At 31.7% G+C, this 17,657-nt stretch overlaps 3 protein-coding genes across 9 annotated transcripts; all 3 read left to right on the forward strand.

Annotated features, from left to right (window-relative positions):
• On the forward strand, window positions 2,013-5,751 carry LOC109342082 (probable WRKY transcription factor 31). Of its 5 annotated transcripts, none has more exons than XM_019580083.1 (7): window positions 2,020-2,411; window positions 2,715-2,792; window positions 2,931-3,071; window positions 3,514-3,538; window positions 3,659-3,888; window positions 4,564-4,677; window positions 5,087-5,745. In XM_019580083.1, the coding sequence occupies exons 1-7, from the start codon at window positions 2,208-2,210 to the stop codon at window positions 5,561-5,563; spliced, it is 1,269 nt and encodes a 422-aa protein (XP_019435628.1). In that variant the 5' UTR covers window positions 2,020-2,207; the 3' UTR covers window positions 5,564-5,745. The 5 variants fall into 5 exon arrangements, with proteins under 5 accessions (XP_019435626.1, XP_019435627.1, XP_019435628.1 ...); XM_019580080.1 differs by having other exon boundaries at window positions 3,484-3,888; window positions 5,087-5,584; window positions 5,625-5,744; XM_019580081.1 differs by having other exon boundaries at window positions 2,013-2,411; window positions 3,484-3,888; window positions 4,564-4,665; window positions 5,087-5,751.
• On the forward strand, window positions 6,772-13,830 carry LOC109328521 (TMV resistance protein N-like). The gene is made up of 8 exons (XM_019562026.1): window positions 6,772-7,359; window positions 8,056-8,122; window positions 8,620-9,067; window positions 9,189-9,262; window positions 10,387-10,892; window positions 11,653-12,739; window positions 12,833-13,108; window positions 13,416-13,830. Exons 1-8 carry the CDS (start codon window positions 6,860-6,862, stop codon window positions 13,725-13,727), a joined length of 3,270 nt encoding a protein of 1,089 aa, XP_019417571.1. The 5' UTR covers window positions 6,772-6,859; the 3' UTR covers window positions 13,728-13,830.
• Window positions 8,074-9,305, forward strand: LOC109342083 (probable WRKY transcription factor 31). 3 transcript variants are annotated; one of them, XM_019580085.1, is made up of 3 exons: window positions 8,076-8,210; window positions 8,620-9,117; window positions 9,158-9,294. In XM_019580085.1, exons 1-2 carry the CDS (start codon window positions 8,136-8,138, stop codon window positions 9,094-9,096), a joined length of 552 nt encoding a protein of 183 aa, XP_019435630.1. In that variant the 5' UTR covers window positions 8,076-8,135; the 3' UTR covers window positions 9,097-9,117; window positions 9,158-9,294. The 3 variants fall into 3 exon arrangements, with proteins under 3 accessions (XP_019435631.1, XP_019435630.1, XP_019435629.1); XM_019580086.1 differs by having other exon boundaries at window positions 8,074-8,198; window positions 8,620-9,305; XM_019580084.1 differs by having other exon boundaries at window positions 8,620-9,294.

A 17,657-nucleotide genomic window follows, 5' to 3' on the forward strand; every position in this document is an offset into this window, starting at 1 on the left:
ATATTATTTTTATAAAATAAAATTAAACTGTAGTGTTGTTTTTTATTTGTTGGCAAATACTGATTGATCCAGTTTCATATGGCTATCAATGCTACTCATTTTAAAAATGACTTAGCTATATTGTTGATGACTTTTTCAAACGAGAATTTTGAAACTTCTCGTTTCACCTAGCTTGCTCTGCGCCTCAATTCTCAGCCCAATTATATTTTATTTAAAAAATTTCTCTGTTATAATTTTATCATTAGTATTAAGATGAGATAGAAGATAAAATAAACAAAACTATTTCTATATTCTAGCTTAAGAATTGTGGTGATATAGTGTATGAATTTTACAACCCTTGTACTTTTCATTTTAGAGTATAATATATATGCATTAATAATATAAAAATTTACACACATATTTAATATATCATATATTGTTTTTTTATTAATTTTATTTAAAATATTTAATAATGATTGAAAATGAAGCATAATAGTTTTACAACAATGTAAACAATTTTTAGTACAGATATTCTGCCTCTTCGTTTTATTTGATGTGACCATATTAAACTCAAGTATATGAATATGAGCACTTCAACACAAGCACGTCAAATTGAATACCCACCTCAAATTACTCGCCCCTATCCTATTTTTTTAAAGAGAAAAAAAATGTATATGCGGAAATTTTTATATTATCAATACATCATCCATTATTTATATTTTATCATTAATAATTTTAATATAAAAGTAATACAAATATATGATAATATATATTAACTATATATAAATCTTTATATTTTGGTATATAAATATTAAACTTTTTTTAAAAACCCCATTAAAAAATGGAAGCCGGTAAAAGTAAGAGAGAATAATAATTAATTAACTGTATTAAGTTGAAATAGTTGAATATGTCAATCTATTTGACTAAAGTTGTTCTTCCAACCTACTTCCTAATTAATTTCAATGTCTACATTTAAATGATTTACTCATTGAGAAGACAAGAGAAATACAAAAGGATAATACAATACAATAATAACAATATAAATATATAATAATGAGCAAGACATAAGGACGTGGAAGTCAAAGGTGAGGGTGGGTCCCGTAAAGAGTGGCAATTCACGACACAAAGGAGAAAAGAGAGTCGTTGACCAATTATCAATGTCATGGACGGTGCAGATGTTGAATTCTTCGTCTCTATTTTTATTATTATTAAAGGTACAGATAATTTATAAGGAATTAAAAAAATACATAATAAAGAAAAAAAGAAATAGCTAATGTATGAAATAAGTCAATAAATTACCTTCCCAATCCAAATAATTAGAAGCATAATTTTTAGGTACATTTACTATCAGTGTGTTGAGCAATGCATTACATGAGATTATCAACCAGTCAATGACCTTATTTAAAAAATTTATAGAACTGTTTATTAGTATGAATATTTAGAGATACTCTAGGATTATAAGCCTTAATCTAAGAAGTTACTCAAAATAATTTATATCTTGTAAACTTCTTATTACATATAAACTTTTAACATCATTTTAATGTCGATTTGTAACCAATTTTACCATATTAACTTATATGCCTTCATCAATCCCTTGACTTATTAGGCTTCAACTGAGTTTTAAAGAGACAAGTTTCAGCCTATTTTGTCAAACTTAACCTATAAACATATGCTACTGTTATTTATGACAAGACAATCTCAACCATCATGAACATATTTGTTGTCTCACAAAACTATGTGATACTATTTGTAATTGGTTGAAAAAATATATTTAAATTATAAGTTTAATAATAAGTATTTTTTTAACCAATTATAAACATCGACACATAAAATGATACACTTTTTACGACAAAAGATATCTGAATCACCTATCATTATCAAGTAATTATTTATATATGTAGCTTATAGACAAAATGCCATGTGGGAACTTACGCACCATCTTACCTCAGTTCTGAATATTTATAAGTTTGTTGTTTAATTAATTTGTGATATAATATTTGGTCTTAGTCAAAACCCTTTTTGTTGCCGAGTCCATTGCATCTCTCTATCTCTGACTTCTATCTTCTCTCTCTTTCTCTCCATTCACTTCTTTTAAATTAAAACCATTTGTTACACTTTGATATACTGATATATAATCACTTTCTTCTTCCCCTACCACAGTTATATACTGTGTATTATATATGTACAAAGCCAATACACAAATACAAGCTTAATTGTATAAAAAAAACATGTCTGCTACATGGAATTATGCCATTGCTATGGCTGATGAGTCTACTACCTCACATTCTAATTCATCAATCATGTCGTTTAGTGATAAACGACTAGTCTTGGATGAGATGGATTTCTTCGCTGAGAATAAGAAAAAGAGCCAAGATGATCATGGTGATGATGATGATGATCAAATGGTGCACCATATAGAGGTTAATGTAGATGTAAGCAAACTTTTATTCATTTTCATATATAAATTTCATCTGATTTGATGATGTAATTATATTAAGATTTGATTTATGGTTATGATCATTTACATAATTCTATACTAGCCCTATAATAGGACGCTTCTCATATGCATTTTTGGAGAATAACAAATATAGCCACAATATATATAAGTATATATTCAGTTTCTTTTCTTTGTCTCTTCATTTCTAACTGCATATGGATAGTTCCTTAGACTTTTTTATGATTCCTTAACAATAATTATGAGTAAATCTTATTTTCTTCACCTTGTTAATTTATAGACTAGCTTAGATCTTCTAACGAAGAATACTGGTGGCAAAAGATCAATAAAGGAAGATAAGGATGATGAGAGAAATGAGGTAGGTTTATTTGTGCATGTGCAAACTCTACTGTACTATGTAATGTTCTTTTTTCATATATCATTATATTGCTCTAGTTTTTATTTAACATGCAGCATATTTAACACCATATTTTGTTTTCTCTGGATATACATATAGCTTGCTGCATTGCTAGCTGAAATGCACGATATGAATGCTGAAAATCTACGTTTGAGAGAGCTGGTTGATCAGGTCAACAATGACTACAATACCCTACACATGCAATTTATCAAGATGATGCAGACACAACATAGCCATGGGGTATTGTTTTTTTAATTCTCAGAATAACAGAAATATCATCATCAAAATATGTAGTGGTATGAGTTTATAATTGAAACAACAATTAAGGTGTTAGATGTGATTTGAATAATCACTAATAATGTTATTTTCTCCTTAATCAAACTTATTATGAATTTCAAATAATTAAAAGATGAGTTTAATGAGTGTGTATTTGACAATGTAAAATTACACTTTAAGTACAGCATTCAATGGATTGCAGTTTATAGTAAATGATCTTTAACTCTTAAATAATAGATGATGATCATGAGTTCAAAATGTAAAAAGGTTTTAACATCTTACCCCACACAAATTATTAATTTTATCTTAAGAAAAACGGCATTTGTTATCCAAAGGTGAATAATATTCTGTAGTGGTTTTAATTTGGCTTTTGTAGGGTGACCAAGTCATAGAGGAAAAGGGTAAGAGAGAATGTAGAGTTCCAAGGCCATTTTTAGAGATGGGTGGTTTTTCTGGAAGGGATAAACCTTTTCAACAATCTTTGGAGGGAAGCATGCAAAGAGAATGCAAAAGTGTGGTTGAATTGATGGAGAACAAGACTGTTCATCAGATTTGCACCAAAAGAGACAATATTGTCTTGGAACCAAATAAGGATAATAATTCCAAAGCAAGAATAATGGAGGAGAGCCCAAGTGACCAAGAATTCCAATTAGGTTGGCTCTCTAATAAAGTTCCTAGGTTGAATTCTTTAATGGATCATAATGTTGATCAACCATCTGAAACCATGTCAATCATCAAGAAAGCTCGTGTATCAGTTCGAGCAAGATCAGAATCTTCAATGGTTAGTAAACTAAACTATGAACTATGTGCTCCTAGAACATAGACACTGGACTAAATATATAGAAAACATTAGTATTGGAACACTTACCGATACATATATATATATATATATATATATATATATGATTGACAAATCAGTCTTTTGAAGTGCAAGAAACTAAATGTTTGGTAGATATGTCAGAAGAAGACTTAAGAGAATATATCAGATTGGTGTATTGTATTCAATATCAGGATATGAAGAAAGATTTCTTGTAATATTTTAACTCCATAACTTTGCATGATCCTAAAGTTACTTATCTTGTGATCTAAAGGTTATATCTTTAAATCTTAAAAATAATTTATTTGAAAAGATGAGAGACTACAATCACATTTTCTCTAGAGCCCTATTAGGCTGGAGTTTGATACAATATTGGATTACTCTTCTTTAATTTCATTAAAATGAGTAAGATAAAAAAATAACAAAACAAAAGATTTTGTAATAATAATATGACATATATATATCTATGTGGTATATATATATATTGTAATGAAAAGGATTGTAATTTATGTATGTGATGTTGCATATATAGCTTTCTTGTGTAATGAAATTGGCAATTGCAAAATGAATTTATGTGGTATATATAATTAAATCACAGCTACGGTAATAATATTTTGGATCATATTAATTTGATAACAGATAGCAGATGGATGCCAATGGAGAAAGTATGGGCAAAAGATGGCAAAAGGGAATCCATGTCCGCGAGCTTATTATCGTTGCACCATGAGTACTGGTTGTCCAGTAAGAAAACAAGTATACATTCAATCATATTATACATTCTTCCATGGTGGAACTATTGATATGATCTTATATAAAAAAAACTATTCATACCAAGAATTTAAAATCAGGAACAGTTGGTTGATAGACTCGTTTGCAAGTTCAGTTTTGGAGGGGAGACAAGGGAAAAGGAAGACTTCATAATCATCTTACGAGTATATTTTATTGCTGGTGAACCCTAAGAGTAATAATTAATTATTGGCACAAATAATAAACAAGTGAATATGATATCTATTTAAAAGATCGAATTAACTTTTATCAACATATGAAACTTAATGATAGAGTGGCCTCACTATCATGATCCAATCATATTTATCATTTATCGCTTAGTCGATTTGTACTCGTATTTGTGTATTATTCATGGATTTGTGTAATTTGTTTATAGGTACAAAGGTGTGGTGAAGACAGAAGTGTGTTGATGACTACATATGAAGGGCAACATAACCATCCACTCCCTCCAACTGCAAAGGCAATGGCTTCAACAACATCTGCAGCAGCATCAATGCTTCTTTCAGGATCAATGCCAAGCTCTGATGGCCTAATTAATCCAAGCATATTAGAAAGTGCTGCACTTCCTTATTCACACAACAACATGGTTACTCTCTCTTGCTCAGCTCCATTTCCAACTATCACATTAGATCTTACTCAACAAAGTGCTACAAGTTCCTCATCACAGCAACAAAGGGACCATCTTAATCTCCTAAATCCACTTTCATCATTTACTGACACAGTTAATGCAGCTACTGCTGCTATCACTGCAGACCCTAATTTCACATCAGCTCTTGTTGCTGCTATAACATCTATTATTGGAAGGTCACATCCAAACAACAGTGGTACCAATAATACAAGTGGAGATCAATAGTCCAATAATTGATAAGACTCAGTTACTTAGTGTCATTTCCTATGTATGGAAATCTGTGTAGTTTATTATTTGAACATCCTATATAACTTTAGGCAATGTCATGCATAATCAAAGATCTAATAATGATGAAGCACAACAAGGGCTTGCACTCTACACTATGTGTGGGGCAAGAACCTATAATTTATTGTAAAAATAATACACAATTAAATTCTTTTAATATACAATGAGTATTCATTTTTATTTCACTTTTGTAATTAAATTCTTCCCTATTCTACTAAATCACACCCAATATTTTAAATTATAATTACATTACATTTATCGTAATTTTGAATAATTGTGAGAATATGTGGTTGAACTTTAATCCTAATGTGATTGTGAAGACTCTCAAAATTAATAACAAACAATAAACACTTTATAAACAGTAAACACTTTATAAATCATACTTACCATTTACAGTAAAAAATCTTGACTCATTGCATAATAATAGACCAATAATAGATAGTGCAATCATTCTAGAAGCAATGATAGATTCTTCATTTAAATCAACCAGGACTCAAATTTAAATATTAAAACAAGAGACTTTTGTCTTCAACCAGGACTCAAATTTCAACGGAGAATAAGACATTTATTTATTATTTATACTTAAATACATAAATTTATATTTATTTATTATTTATATCGAGAAGGCATTATTGTACGTTTAATTTAATTATTCTGTGATATCATGTCATCATTGGTCCAAGAAGAAAACACATATTCGGTTTGAACTTTGAAAACATTATTTTATAGCATATTTGTAGAGTTCTTTGGGAGAGAGTGGGGGATAATATATAAGATATGAGAAATTATTACAATTTTAATTTTTATGTATTGTGCTCATTTAACATTTAAATTTACTTATCATTTTTTCCATCAATTTTTACAGTGATTTCCTCCAGTTATTGATGGCAACTATGCAGTTTTTTACATTAATTTCCTTAGAAAATATTATACATCTTTTCCCATCTAATAATTGGATAACCAACGGGCGTTGGTTCAAGTGGTACATGTTTAATTCTCCTTAAGCAAAAACTCAGGTTCCAGTCTTGTGGATGGAAAAAGTTGGGAGAGTTAGCTTCACGTACCTGTGGATGTTCCCAGCTCGGTAAAATTGGATAAAAAAATCTAATAATTGGATAACATTTATCCAAAAGGTGTAAAATTATTACAATGCTGGTTTCAGCTTACTTTTCTACATATACAACAAAAGCTTAATCTATCATGAGTGAGAACCACACCAACACTTGATAACTTCCAATGGCACTTAGTGTTGCTTCTCCATCAACTAACTCAACTCCACTAAGGAAATGGAAGTATGAAGTTTTCTTGAGTTTTAGAGGAGCAGACACACGTTTTGGCTTCACAGACCATTTATACAATGGTTTGAAGAATAAAGGTATAGTTACTTTCAGAGACAAAGAAGGACTTGAAAGAGGAGAACTTATTTCAGAAGAACTTTTCAAAGCAATTGAGGAATCCTTGTGTGCAATAGTGATTCTATCTCAAAACTATGCTTCTTCAACATGGTGTTTGAAAGAACTCAAGAAAATACTTGAATCTAAAAACAACTTGGGTCAACATGTTTTGCCTATATTTTATGGTGTTGAACCTTCTGATGTAAAACGCCAGAAGGGTAGTTTTGCTGAAGCATTCAAGATACACGAGAGAAGATTTAAGGATGATAAACAACAAGTGCAGAATTGGCGAGGTGCTTTAACTCAAGTTGCTGACTTAGCTGGCCTAAGTTCCATTAATTGGTAAGGTTTCTACAGTCTCGATCTAGTTACTCCAATAATAAGTTTTTTAAACATTAGATTTAGATCTATTTACTAATTCAAACCATTAGATTTTATCTAGAATTGAAGGCTACGATGAGGAGTAAGTTGATCTCTCCTCTTGTTTGTATGCTTAAATATATATATATATATATATATATATATATGATTGACAAATCAGTCTTTTGAAGTGCAAGAAACTAAATGTTTGGTAGATATGTCAGAAGAAGACTTAAGAGAATATATCAGATTGGTGTATTGTATTCAATATCAGGATATGAAGAAAGATTTCTTGTAATATTTTAACTCCATAACTTTGCATGATCCTAAAGTTACTTATCTTGTGATCTAAAGGTTATATCTTTAAATCTTAAAAATAATTTATTTGAAAAGATGAGAGACTACAATCACATTTTCTCTAGAGCCCTATTAGGCTGGAGTTTGATACAATATTGGATTACTCTTCTTTAATTTCATTAAAATGAGTAAGATAAAAAAATAACAAAACAAAAGATTTTGTAATAATAATATGACATATATATATCTATGTGGTATATATATATATTGTAATGAAAAGGATTGTAATTTATGTATGTGATGTTGCATATATAGCTTTCTTGTGTAATGAAATTGGCAATTGCAAAATGAATTTATGTGGTATATATAATTAAATCACAGCTACGGTAATAATATTTTGGATCATATTAATTTGATAACAGATAGCAGATGGATGCCAATGGAGAAAGTATGGGCAAAAGATGGCAAAAGGGAATCCATGTCCGCGAGCTTATTATCGTTGCACCATGAGTACTGGTTGTCCAGTAAGAAAACAAGTATACATTCAATCATATTATACATTCTTCCATGGTGGAACTATTGATATGATCTTATATAAAAAAAACTATTCATACCAAGAATTTAAAATCAGGAACAGTTGGTTGATAGACTCGTTTGCAAGTTCAGTTTTGGAGGGGAGACAAGGGAAAAGGAAGACTTCATAATCATCTTACGAGTATATTTTATTGCTGGTGAACCCTAAGAGTAATAATTAATTATTGGCACAAATAATAAACAAGTGAATATGATATCTATTTAAAAGATCGAATTAACTTTTATCAACATATGAAACTTAATGATAGAGTGGCCTCACTATCATGATCCAATCATATTTATCATTTATCGCTTAGTCGATTTGTACTCGTATTTGTGTATTATTCATGGATTTGTGTAATTTGTTTATAGGTACAAAGGTGTGGTGAAGACAGAAGTGTGTTGATGACTACATATGAAGGGCAACATAACCATCCACTCCCTCCAACTGCAAAGGCAATGGCTTCAACAACATCTGCAGCAGCATCAATGCTTCTTTCAGGATCAATGCCAAGCTCTGATGGCCTAATTAATCCAAGCATATTAGAAAGTGCTGCACTTCCTTATTCACACAACAACATGGTTACTCTCTCTTGCTCAGCTCCATTTCCAACTATCACATTAGATCTTACTCAACAAAGTGCTACAAGTTCCTCATCACAGCAACAAAGGGACCATCTTAATCTCCTAAATCCACTTTCATCATTTACTGACACAGTTAATGCAGCTACTGCTGCTATCACTGCAGACCCTAATTTCACATCAGCTCTTGTTGCTGCTATAACATCTATTATTGGAAGGTCACATCCAAACAACAGTGGTACCAATAATACAAGTGGAGATCAATAGTCCAATAATTGATAAGACTCAGTTACTTAGTGTCATTTCCTATGTATGGAAATCTGTGTAGTTTATTATTTGAACATCCTATATAACTTTAGGCAATGTCATGCATAATCAAAGATCTAATAATGATGAAGCACAACAAGGGCTTGCACTCTACACTATGTGTGGGGCAAGAACCTATAATTTATTGTAAAAATAATACACAATTAAATTCTTTTAATATACAATGAGTATTCATTTTTATTTCACTTTTGTAATTAAATTCTTCCCTATTCTACTAAATCACACCCAATATTTTAAATTATAATTACATTACATTTATCGTAATTTTGAATAATTGTGAGAATATGTGGTTGAACTTTAATCCTAATGTGATTGTGAAGACTCTCAAAATTAATAACAAACAATAAACACTTTATAAACAGTAAACACTTTATAAATCATACTTACCATTTACAGTAAAAAATCTTGACTCATTGCATAATAATAGACCAATAATAGATAGTGCAATCATTCTAGAAGCAATGATAGATTCTTCATTTAAATCAACCAGGACTCAAATTTAAATATTAAAACAAGAGACTTTTGTCTTCAACCAGGACTCAAATTTCAACGGAGAATAAGACATTTATTTATTATTTATACTTAAATACATAAATTTATATTTATTTATTATTTATATCGAGAAGGCATTATTGTACGTTTAATTTAATTATTCTGTGATATCATGTCATCATTGGTCCAAGAAGAAAACACATATTCGGTTTGAACTTTGAAAACATTATTTTATAGCATATTTGTAGAGTTCTTTGGGAGAGAGTGGGGGATAATATATAAGATATGAGAAATTATTACAATTTTAATTTTTATGTATTGTGCTCATTTAACATTTAAATTTACTTATCATTTTTTCCATCAATTTTTACAGTGATTTCCTCCAGTTATTGATGGCAACTATGCAGTTTTTTACATTAATTTCCTTAGAAAATATTATACATCTTTTCCCATCTAATAATTGGATAACCAACGGGCGTTGGTTCAAGTGGTACATGTTTAATTCTCCTTAAGCAAAAACTCAGGTTCCAGTCTTGTGGATGGAAAAAGTTGGGAGAGTTAGCTTCACGTACCTGTGGATGTTCCCAGCTCGGTAAAATTGGATAAAAAAATCTAATAATTGGATAACATTTATCCAAAAGGTGTAAAATTATTACAATGCTGGTTTCAGCTTACTTTTCTACATATACAACAAAAGCTTAATCTATCATGAGTGAGAACCACACCAACACTTGATAACTTCCAATGGCACTTAGTGTTGCTTCTCCATCAACTAACTCAACTCCACTAAGGAAATGGAAGTATGAAGTTTTCTTGAGTTTTAGAGGAGCAGACACACGTTTTGGCTTCACAGACCATTTATACAATGGTTTGAAGAATAAAGGTATAGTTACTTTCAGAGACAAAGAAGGACTTGAAAGAGGAGAACTTATTTCAGAAGAACTTTTCAAAGCAATTGAGGAATCCTTGTGTGCAATAGTGATTCTATCTCAAAACTATGCTTCTTCAACATGGTGTTTGAAAGAACTCAAGAAAATACTTGAATCTAAAAACAACTTGGGTCAACATGTTTTGCCTATATTTTATGGTGTTGAACCTTCTGATGTAAAACGCCAGAAGGGTAGTTTTGCTGAAGCATTCAAGATACACGAGAGAAGATTTAAGGATGATAAACAACAAGTGCAGAATTGGCGAGGTGCTTTAACTCAAGTTGCTGACTTAGCTGGCCTAAGTTCCATTAATTGGTAAGGTTTCTACAGTCTCGATCTAGTTACTCCAATAATAAGTTTTTTAAACATTAGATTTAGATCTATTTACTAATTCAAACCATTAGATTTTATCTAGAATTGAAGGCTACGATGAGGAGTAAGTTGATCTCTCCTCTTGTTTGTATGCTTAAATCTTCATTTATTTTCAAGGGTGGGTGTTTACCAAACATATATGACAACTATAAGAGATGAATTATTATTGGTATGATGAAATGGAAATTTTATCATCCTTGCAAGACAAGTTAAGAAAATAGATGAATTTTTATTTTATGATTTTGTATGAAAGCAGACCATCAACCATGCCGTCTCATTATTCAGTTATATGTTTTGTATTCTTATTATAATGTAAGAACATCGATATCGAAATACTTATCCATTTTGATGGCTGACAGTACTGTGTTGACTTGGTCAACATGTGTGTGAAGCATGGGTTGACTTAGTTTTTTTTTCTTTTCATTTTAAATAACAAATTCTGCATACTTGATAGTGAGTATTTTCTTTGAAGATTAGTATTTGGGGAAACTTGTAGAAATTTTAGAATAATCCTGAAATTTATATTTGCAAATTACGTAGTTACAATGAAGGATTGTGTGCATGTCTTTTCATTTTACGTGTGTTTATAGTTTTATAGTAAAGTGTGTTTAAATTTGTCATAGCTCTTTATAATCTATCCCTTTATGCAATGATCTTTTCAAGTCTAATGAACTCAAATTCTAAGATTATTGCTTTCATGCAGTTATGAAACAGAACTCATTGAAAACATTGCTGAAACAGTTTGTGCAAAATTACTTCGAAGATTGTCTTTTAGCTTTGATGGTTTAGTTGGAATTGGTTCAAAAGTTGCAGAGATGAAATCACTTTTAGAGATGGGATTAGAGGATGATGTTTGTTTTGTTGGAATATGGGGCATGGGTGGAGTAGGTAAAACAACTCTTGCTAGTGTTGTCTATGAAGGGATCAGAGATGAATTTGAAACTAGTTGCTTTATTGCAAATGTTAGAGAGGTTTCTGAGAAATATGGTTTAGCTCATTTACAAAAAGAACTTCTTTCTCCTCTCATTGAAATAAAAAATGAATATGAAGGGAGAGAGAAAATAAGACACTTTTTAAGTCATATGAAAGTTCTTATTGTCCTTGATGATGTTAGTGATAAAAGACAACTAGACAATTTAGTTGGAAAACATGAGTGGTTTGGTAAAGGAAGCAGAGTAATTGTAACCACTAGAGATAAGCATTTGCTAACACCAAAAAGACTATTCAAAAACTATGATATTGAAATGTTAAGTAGTGATGAATCACTTAAGCTCTTATGTGTAAATGCATTTCATAATGATCAACCTGAAGATGGTTTTTTGGATATTTCCAAAGGTATATGTAACCTTTGTGGAGGGCTTCCTTTAGCACTTGAAGTGATGGGTTCATTTCTTTGTGAAAGGAGTGTTTTTGAATGGCAAGATGCTTTAAATAGGATGGAACAAAATGTAGGAGATGGTGATGTTATTCTCAAGACACTTCAAATAAGTTATGATGGATTGAGAAAGGGAGATAGAGCTATATTTCTAGATATTGCATGTTTTTTCAACAATATGGAAGAGAATATGTTGAGAACATTCTTGAAAGATCGTGGTCTTAATTCAATTCTTGGACTCAATATGCTTCTTGAGAAATCACTGGTAAGTTATAATAAGACACGTATTCGAATGCACGATATGCTTGTCCAATTGGGCAAGACTATGGTGTTGGATGAATCTTATGACGATGCTGGCAAACGCAGTAGGTTATGGTCTCAGAAGGATATTGATAAAGTAATGGGAGAAAATGAGGTATGTGCCTGGGTTTTATAGGTCTTATATATATAACTTATGTCTATTTTATATTATAACATTACTCACATGCTCATTTATGTAAATCATTAGGGAGGAAAAGAAATTCAAGGGATAGTTTTCACCTCGCCAAAACCATATCAGGCAGATTGGGACGAAAATTGCTTCGCCGAGATGAAAGGTCTTAGGTTACTTGTGCTACAAAATGTGCATCTTTTACATGGTCTAAGATCTCTTCCTAGTGCATTGAAAGTTCTTGTTTGGGAGGGATATGCTATGAATGCTCTGCCACACATTGCTCAATCAAATGAACTTGTGAGTCTTATGTTGCCTTGTAGCAAACTGTCACAACTTTGGAATAACACACAGGTAAATCTCATTCCACACTCTCAGGTATATTAATGTATAGGCACATGATTTACAAGAAAAATGCTTAGCCATAGTGATAATATGAGTAGCATGAAGATATGATACATGTCATACTAACTGGTGTCATGTTCAGTTGTGGTGTTTACGCATTATTGACAACGACCGAAACCAAAACGATCAATTAAAGTATGGACTAAAAACTAAGCAAAATAACTTGAGGGACTAAAATCAGCATTGATAATAAAAACATATTTAAGCATAAGAAAACTAACCTTTGGTTGACATAAAATTCCTCTGCTTTGATCAGGTTTTAGGAAAGTTGAGGGTCATGGATCTGCGCCACTCCAAAGATCTTACTACAACTCCAGAGTTTGATAGAATTCCAAATCTAGAATCATTGATCCTGGAAGGTTGTGTAAGTTTAGATCAGGTTCATGAATCTTTTGGAAACCATAAGAAGCTTGTCAAAGTGGATTTCACAGGTTGCAAGAATCTAATGACCCTGCCAAGTAAATTGTGGATGAATTCACTAGAGACATTGATTTTAACTGGCTGCATAAAACTTGAAAATCTCCCTGAATTTGATGAAAATATGCAAAGCCATCAATGCTTCACTTAGAGAATACTGCTATAGCAGAATTACCTCCATCACTTGGCTTCTTAACTAGTCTTTCTGATTTGAACTTAAAGGGTTGCGAAAATTTGGTTTCGTTCCCAAGTACCATGTGTTATTTGAAGTCCTTTCGAATTCTCGACATTTCACTTTGCTCACAAATACAAAGGTTCCCAGAAAATCTGAATGAACATGTGCATTTGGAAGAGCTTCATGCTGGTGCAACTGCTATAACCGAAATACCATCATACATTAATGAGTTCAAGAATCTCAAAACATTATCATTCCAAAGATGCAAAGGAACATATTCCATCTCATCTACCTTACCCCTTCCACTGCCTCCATCATTCTCAGGTCTCTCCCTATTGACAGAATTGGACTTAGCTTTCTGTAATCTCCACGACGAATCGATCACTAGTGATTTTAATTGCTTGTCGTCGTTGTGGAAGTTGAATCTAATGGGAAATCATTTTGTTAACCTTCCTGTTGGATGCATGTCTAATCTTTTAAAGCTAGAACAACTTAACTTGAGTTACTGCTTTTGGCTTCAGTCTCTACCACAGATTCCACCAAAACTACGTCAATTTTTTGCAACACATTGTTATTCTATGAGACCTTTATTAGACCAGCAACTGTGGAATCTCTTTGCATCACATCACTTCCAGGTATTCCCTTACTTTTATCTCTTCATTACTTTACGATGTTCTGCAGTCATGGTTACGTTGCGTTTACCACAATTATGAGAAACTGTGAGAAAAAACGGTCATGCAGTCACAATTGTGACAGTAAATTCGTAATGCCGTTGCAGAGACTCCAAAACTGCAACTGTGACAATTAATAACTTATCACCTCACAAATCTTATGTTCGCTGTTTTAAGTTGGGGTCGCGATTGGAATCGTGTTTACTGTCATTGCGGTTCATTCCAGCTCTTAGGATGCTGAGTACAGTTGTTGCGGTGTGAATTATTTTGTGAGTAAAACAAAATTGAAATTGATGCGACCTTTTGCGGTTGCATTATGGCCTAACGCGGCCCAGATGCTGTCCAATATGATTGTATTTCCACCCGATGCAGCCGTGTCATTGTGATTCGATGTCACACATGATGCGGTTGTGGCTGCATCACATGAGGTGGTTTGCAATTTGAATAACTAAACATGTTTGGTTTGTTGCAGAATTACAGCACACCAAATCTTGGTGCAGATTTTATCTTTCTTATGCATGGGGATGAAATTCCATCATGGTTTCTCAACAGAAGGTATCATTGTGAAGACTCGGTACAATCGATCTGTAATAAAAGTATATCAATAACAATGGAGATTCGTCATGATGATTCTCCTGACTGGTCAGGAATTGCTGTGTGCCTTGTGTTGCAAGAATTGTTACCTCAATCAATGTGTTTACGTTCCATTTATTGGTATTTTAAATCTCCTGAATATGAAGGGTACACAAAAAGTACATTTTTCAAGTTTTATGATGGAAGTGATAATAGTAAGCTTTTCATTGCATTTTTTCCTTTCACTGACTTCAGTTGTTGGCGGCATTTAAGAGGGGGATTGAACCAAAAGCTTCAATTGACAATGTATTGTAAGAATGAAACTACATTGAATGGTGCTCCACTTAGTCCTCAAGAGGAAGATGGTGTTGTAGGAATAAGGGATTGTGGTTGGCGTTTATTGTGTAAGCAAGACTTTGAAACTTGGCACAAAAGAATAGGTGATTGCACTGCTAGTACTAGTGCTAGTGCTAGTGCTAGTGCTAGTGCTAGTGCAGAGATTGAGGTTATTTCTTGTGATGAGATCCATAATGAAAGAGTGAGTGAGATTAGCAATGAAAATAACCAATGCCAAGATGAGTTTGAGGGACAATGTGAAAGGGAAACAGAAGAACCCAAATCCTTTTTGAGAACATGTTTTACATTTTTGATGACATTTTGTGACAAGAGAAGGATGGTTTCAGATGAGAACTAAAATGTGTCATGCAGGCTATCAAGTATCAACATATATAATGAAAGGGTCCTGAGTTTTTTAATCAAGATTTGTTAAGAAAAGACTCATTCATTTATGTATGTATATTCCCTCTGTTTTGATCAGTGCATTTTTAGCTAAGAGTAGAATCATCCTGTTAGAATTTCTGACAATTTATGGTACAACTATAATTCTATAATTGTGTTATGGCTATTATTCCCAATACATTCATGTATATTCCCTCTGCACACCATACATGCTACTCTAAAAAGAATTAATACATCTTTGAAAACCTTTGAAGGTTTGATAGAACCATTGTGTTTTCTAAGTGCTTCTCAGTTGTGACTGTAATGAACATAACATTTCCTGAATTGAGATTATTGTGAGGTCGAAAAATATAAGGGACGGAAATATTAATTATTCTTAGTAAAATAACATAAATACTATGTTGATGTGTGCAAAACAAAATGAGGAGAACAAGTCACCCCGCACAAATTGACACTTAGGTTATAATCTTAGCTCTCATGTCTGCATCACTAACTTGTAAGTTGTAACCACTCAATTAATGAATTGCACTTTAATTGTACAAGTCACTCGGCTTCCTTTGATTTCATGTTAATGAAGTTTATCAATGAGGCGTTGGTGTATAAGACATACTAGATCCTAGAATCGAACTAGATCAAAAGTTAAATGCTTGATTTATATAAATGATGTTAGGAGGGACAGACACACAAATTAAAAAAGATTAGTTTCTTACTCATAAGAATGAAGAGTTACTCTTAGCTATAAAAAAATTTATTTACCCATTATGCTTCGTCACCTTCTGATTACTTGAGGAGACGTACTAAATTGGATTTCTTCTGCTTTTTATTAATTGGTTATTATATATTTTGGGTTATTGGAAGTTGCAAGGGGAAAGCCAATATGATTAAATTAGCCTTATTTTCTTTAAAATTGTAGAAGATCCATAGTTGCATATATGCCATATTAAGGTATTGCCATTTTTTGGATTATGAGAGTTGAGGATAAGAAGTTAATTTAAAGTAAATAGTATAACTTGGGAAGCTAAGTTCTCTATTTTTTGAACTGATAAATTTGTTAAAAATTCGGATGTATGTCACGGATTGATGTACCTCATATAAGTTCAAAAAACAAGTGGTGTCAAATCAGAAATCAGAGTGAAAATAAAAGAAAAGCTTGAGTAAATACAAAGCTAGGAAAATTTCACTCACATTAATATTTTATCATGTTCAAATATTATTTTAGAAAAAAATTATGGAGACATATTTGATATTCGAGAAGAAAAAATCGTTTAGGTAATCAAACTTAGGCTACCGAATGTTAGAATTTAGAGTTTAGCTAGATTATACAAATTCTTTCTGCTTTTGAAGAAAGAACACGTTTCCTTGTGACAAACTTTTAATTCACGTTCTTAGCTTTATATTTTAACTTGCTACTTGAAAAGAAAAGAAAAAAAGATTTTCAAGTTTAAACAAGTGAAAGAAGAATGAACAAAGAAAAAAAACATTTTCTCGGTGAAAGCTTGGAAGGGAAAAAGTAAACCTTATTGGATGAAACAACAGTACGATAATGGCATGTGAACCTGTTAGTATATATCATTTTATTTTTTTCTAGAAAAAAAAATGGAATCACATAAAATCAAGCATGTCTGGCCAAACCCCTTAAGCAAGATCTCGGATAAAAAATGTCCGCTGCAAAAGTTAGCCCCACATATTGTGAATATTCCCTGCTCGGACAAGATTGATTTTAGTGCGAGTATACCTGTAGAAAACAAAAAAAACATCTCGGGTCAAGGCCAACGTTCAATTTGAGCAAAATAATTGGAGCGCCACCCTTTGGCTCTTCAAAACCATCATTGTTTCGTTATGAGGCCATTAAACATCACATCTAGATTTTTAAAGAAAATAATGATATATCATTAATTCTAAGCTTTTTTATAAAAAAATATAC

This window comes from Lupinus angustifolius, chromosome LG02 (genome assembly GCF_001865875.1).
Source record: "Lupinus angustifolius cultivar Tanjil chromosome LG02, LupAngTanjil_v1.0, whole genome shotgun sequence".
Lineage (NCBI taxonomy): Eukaryota > Viridiplantae > Streptophyta > Magnoliopsida > Fabales > Fabaceae > Lupinus > Lupinus angustifolius.

Bases quoted from the DNA above. Each gene is read 5' to 3' on its own strand.
- LOC109342082 (XM_019580079.1), top strand. From the start codon at position 2,208: ATGTCTGCTACATGGAATTATGCCATTGCTATGGCTGATGAGTCTACT. The intron at 3,072-3,483 runs GTATTGTTTTTT...TGGCTTTTGTAG, and splicing joins AGACACAACATAGCCATGGG to GGTGACCAAGTCATAGAGGA. The intron at 3,889-4,563 runs GTTAGTAAACTA...ATTTGATAACAG, and splicing joins CAAGATCAGAATCTTCAATG to ATAGCAGATGGATGCCAATG.
- LOC109328521 (XM_019562026.1), top strand. From the start codon at position 6,860: ATGGCACTTAGTGTTGCTTCTCCATCAACTAACTCAACTCCACTAAGG. The intron at 9,068-9,188 runs GTACCAATAATA...ATATAACTTTAG, and splicing joins GTCACATCCAAACAACAGTG to GCAATGTCATGCATAATCAA. The intron at 9,263-10,386 runs GCAAGAACCTAT...AACACTTGATAA, and splicing joins CACTCTACACTATGTGTGGG to CTTCCAATGGCACTTAGTGT.
- LOC109342083 (XM_019580084.1), top strand. From the start codon at position 8,136: ATGGCAAAAGGGAATCCATGTCCGCGAGCTTATTATCGTTGCACCATG. The intron at 8,211-8,619 runs GTATACATTCAA...ATTTGTTTATAG, and splicing joins GTTGTCCAGTAAGAAAACAA to GTACAAAGGTGTGGTGAAGA.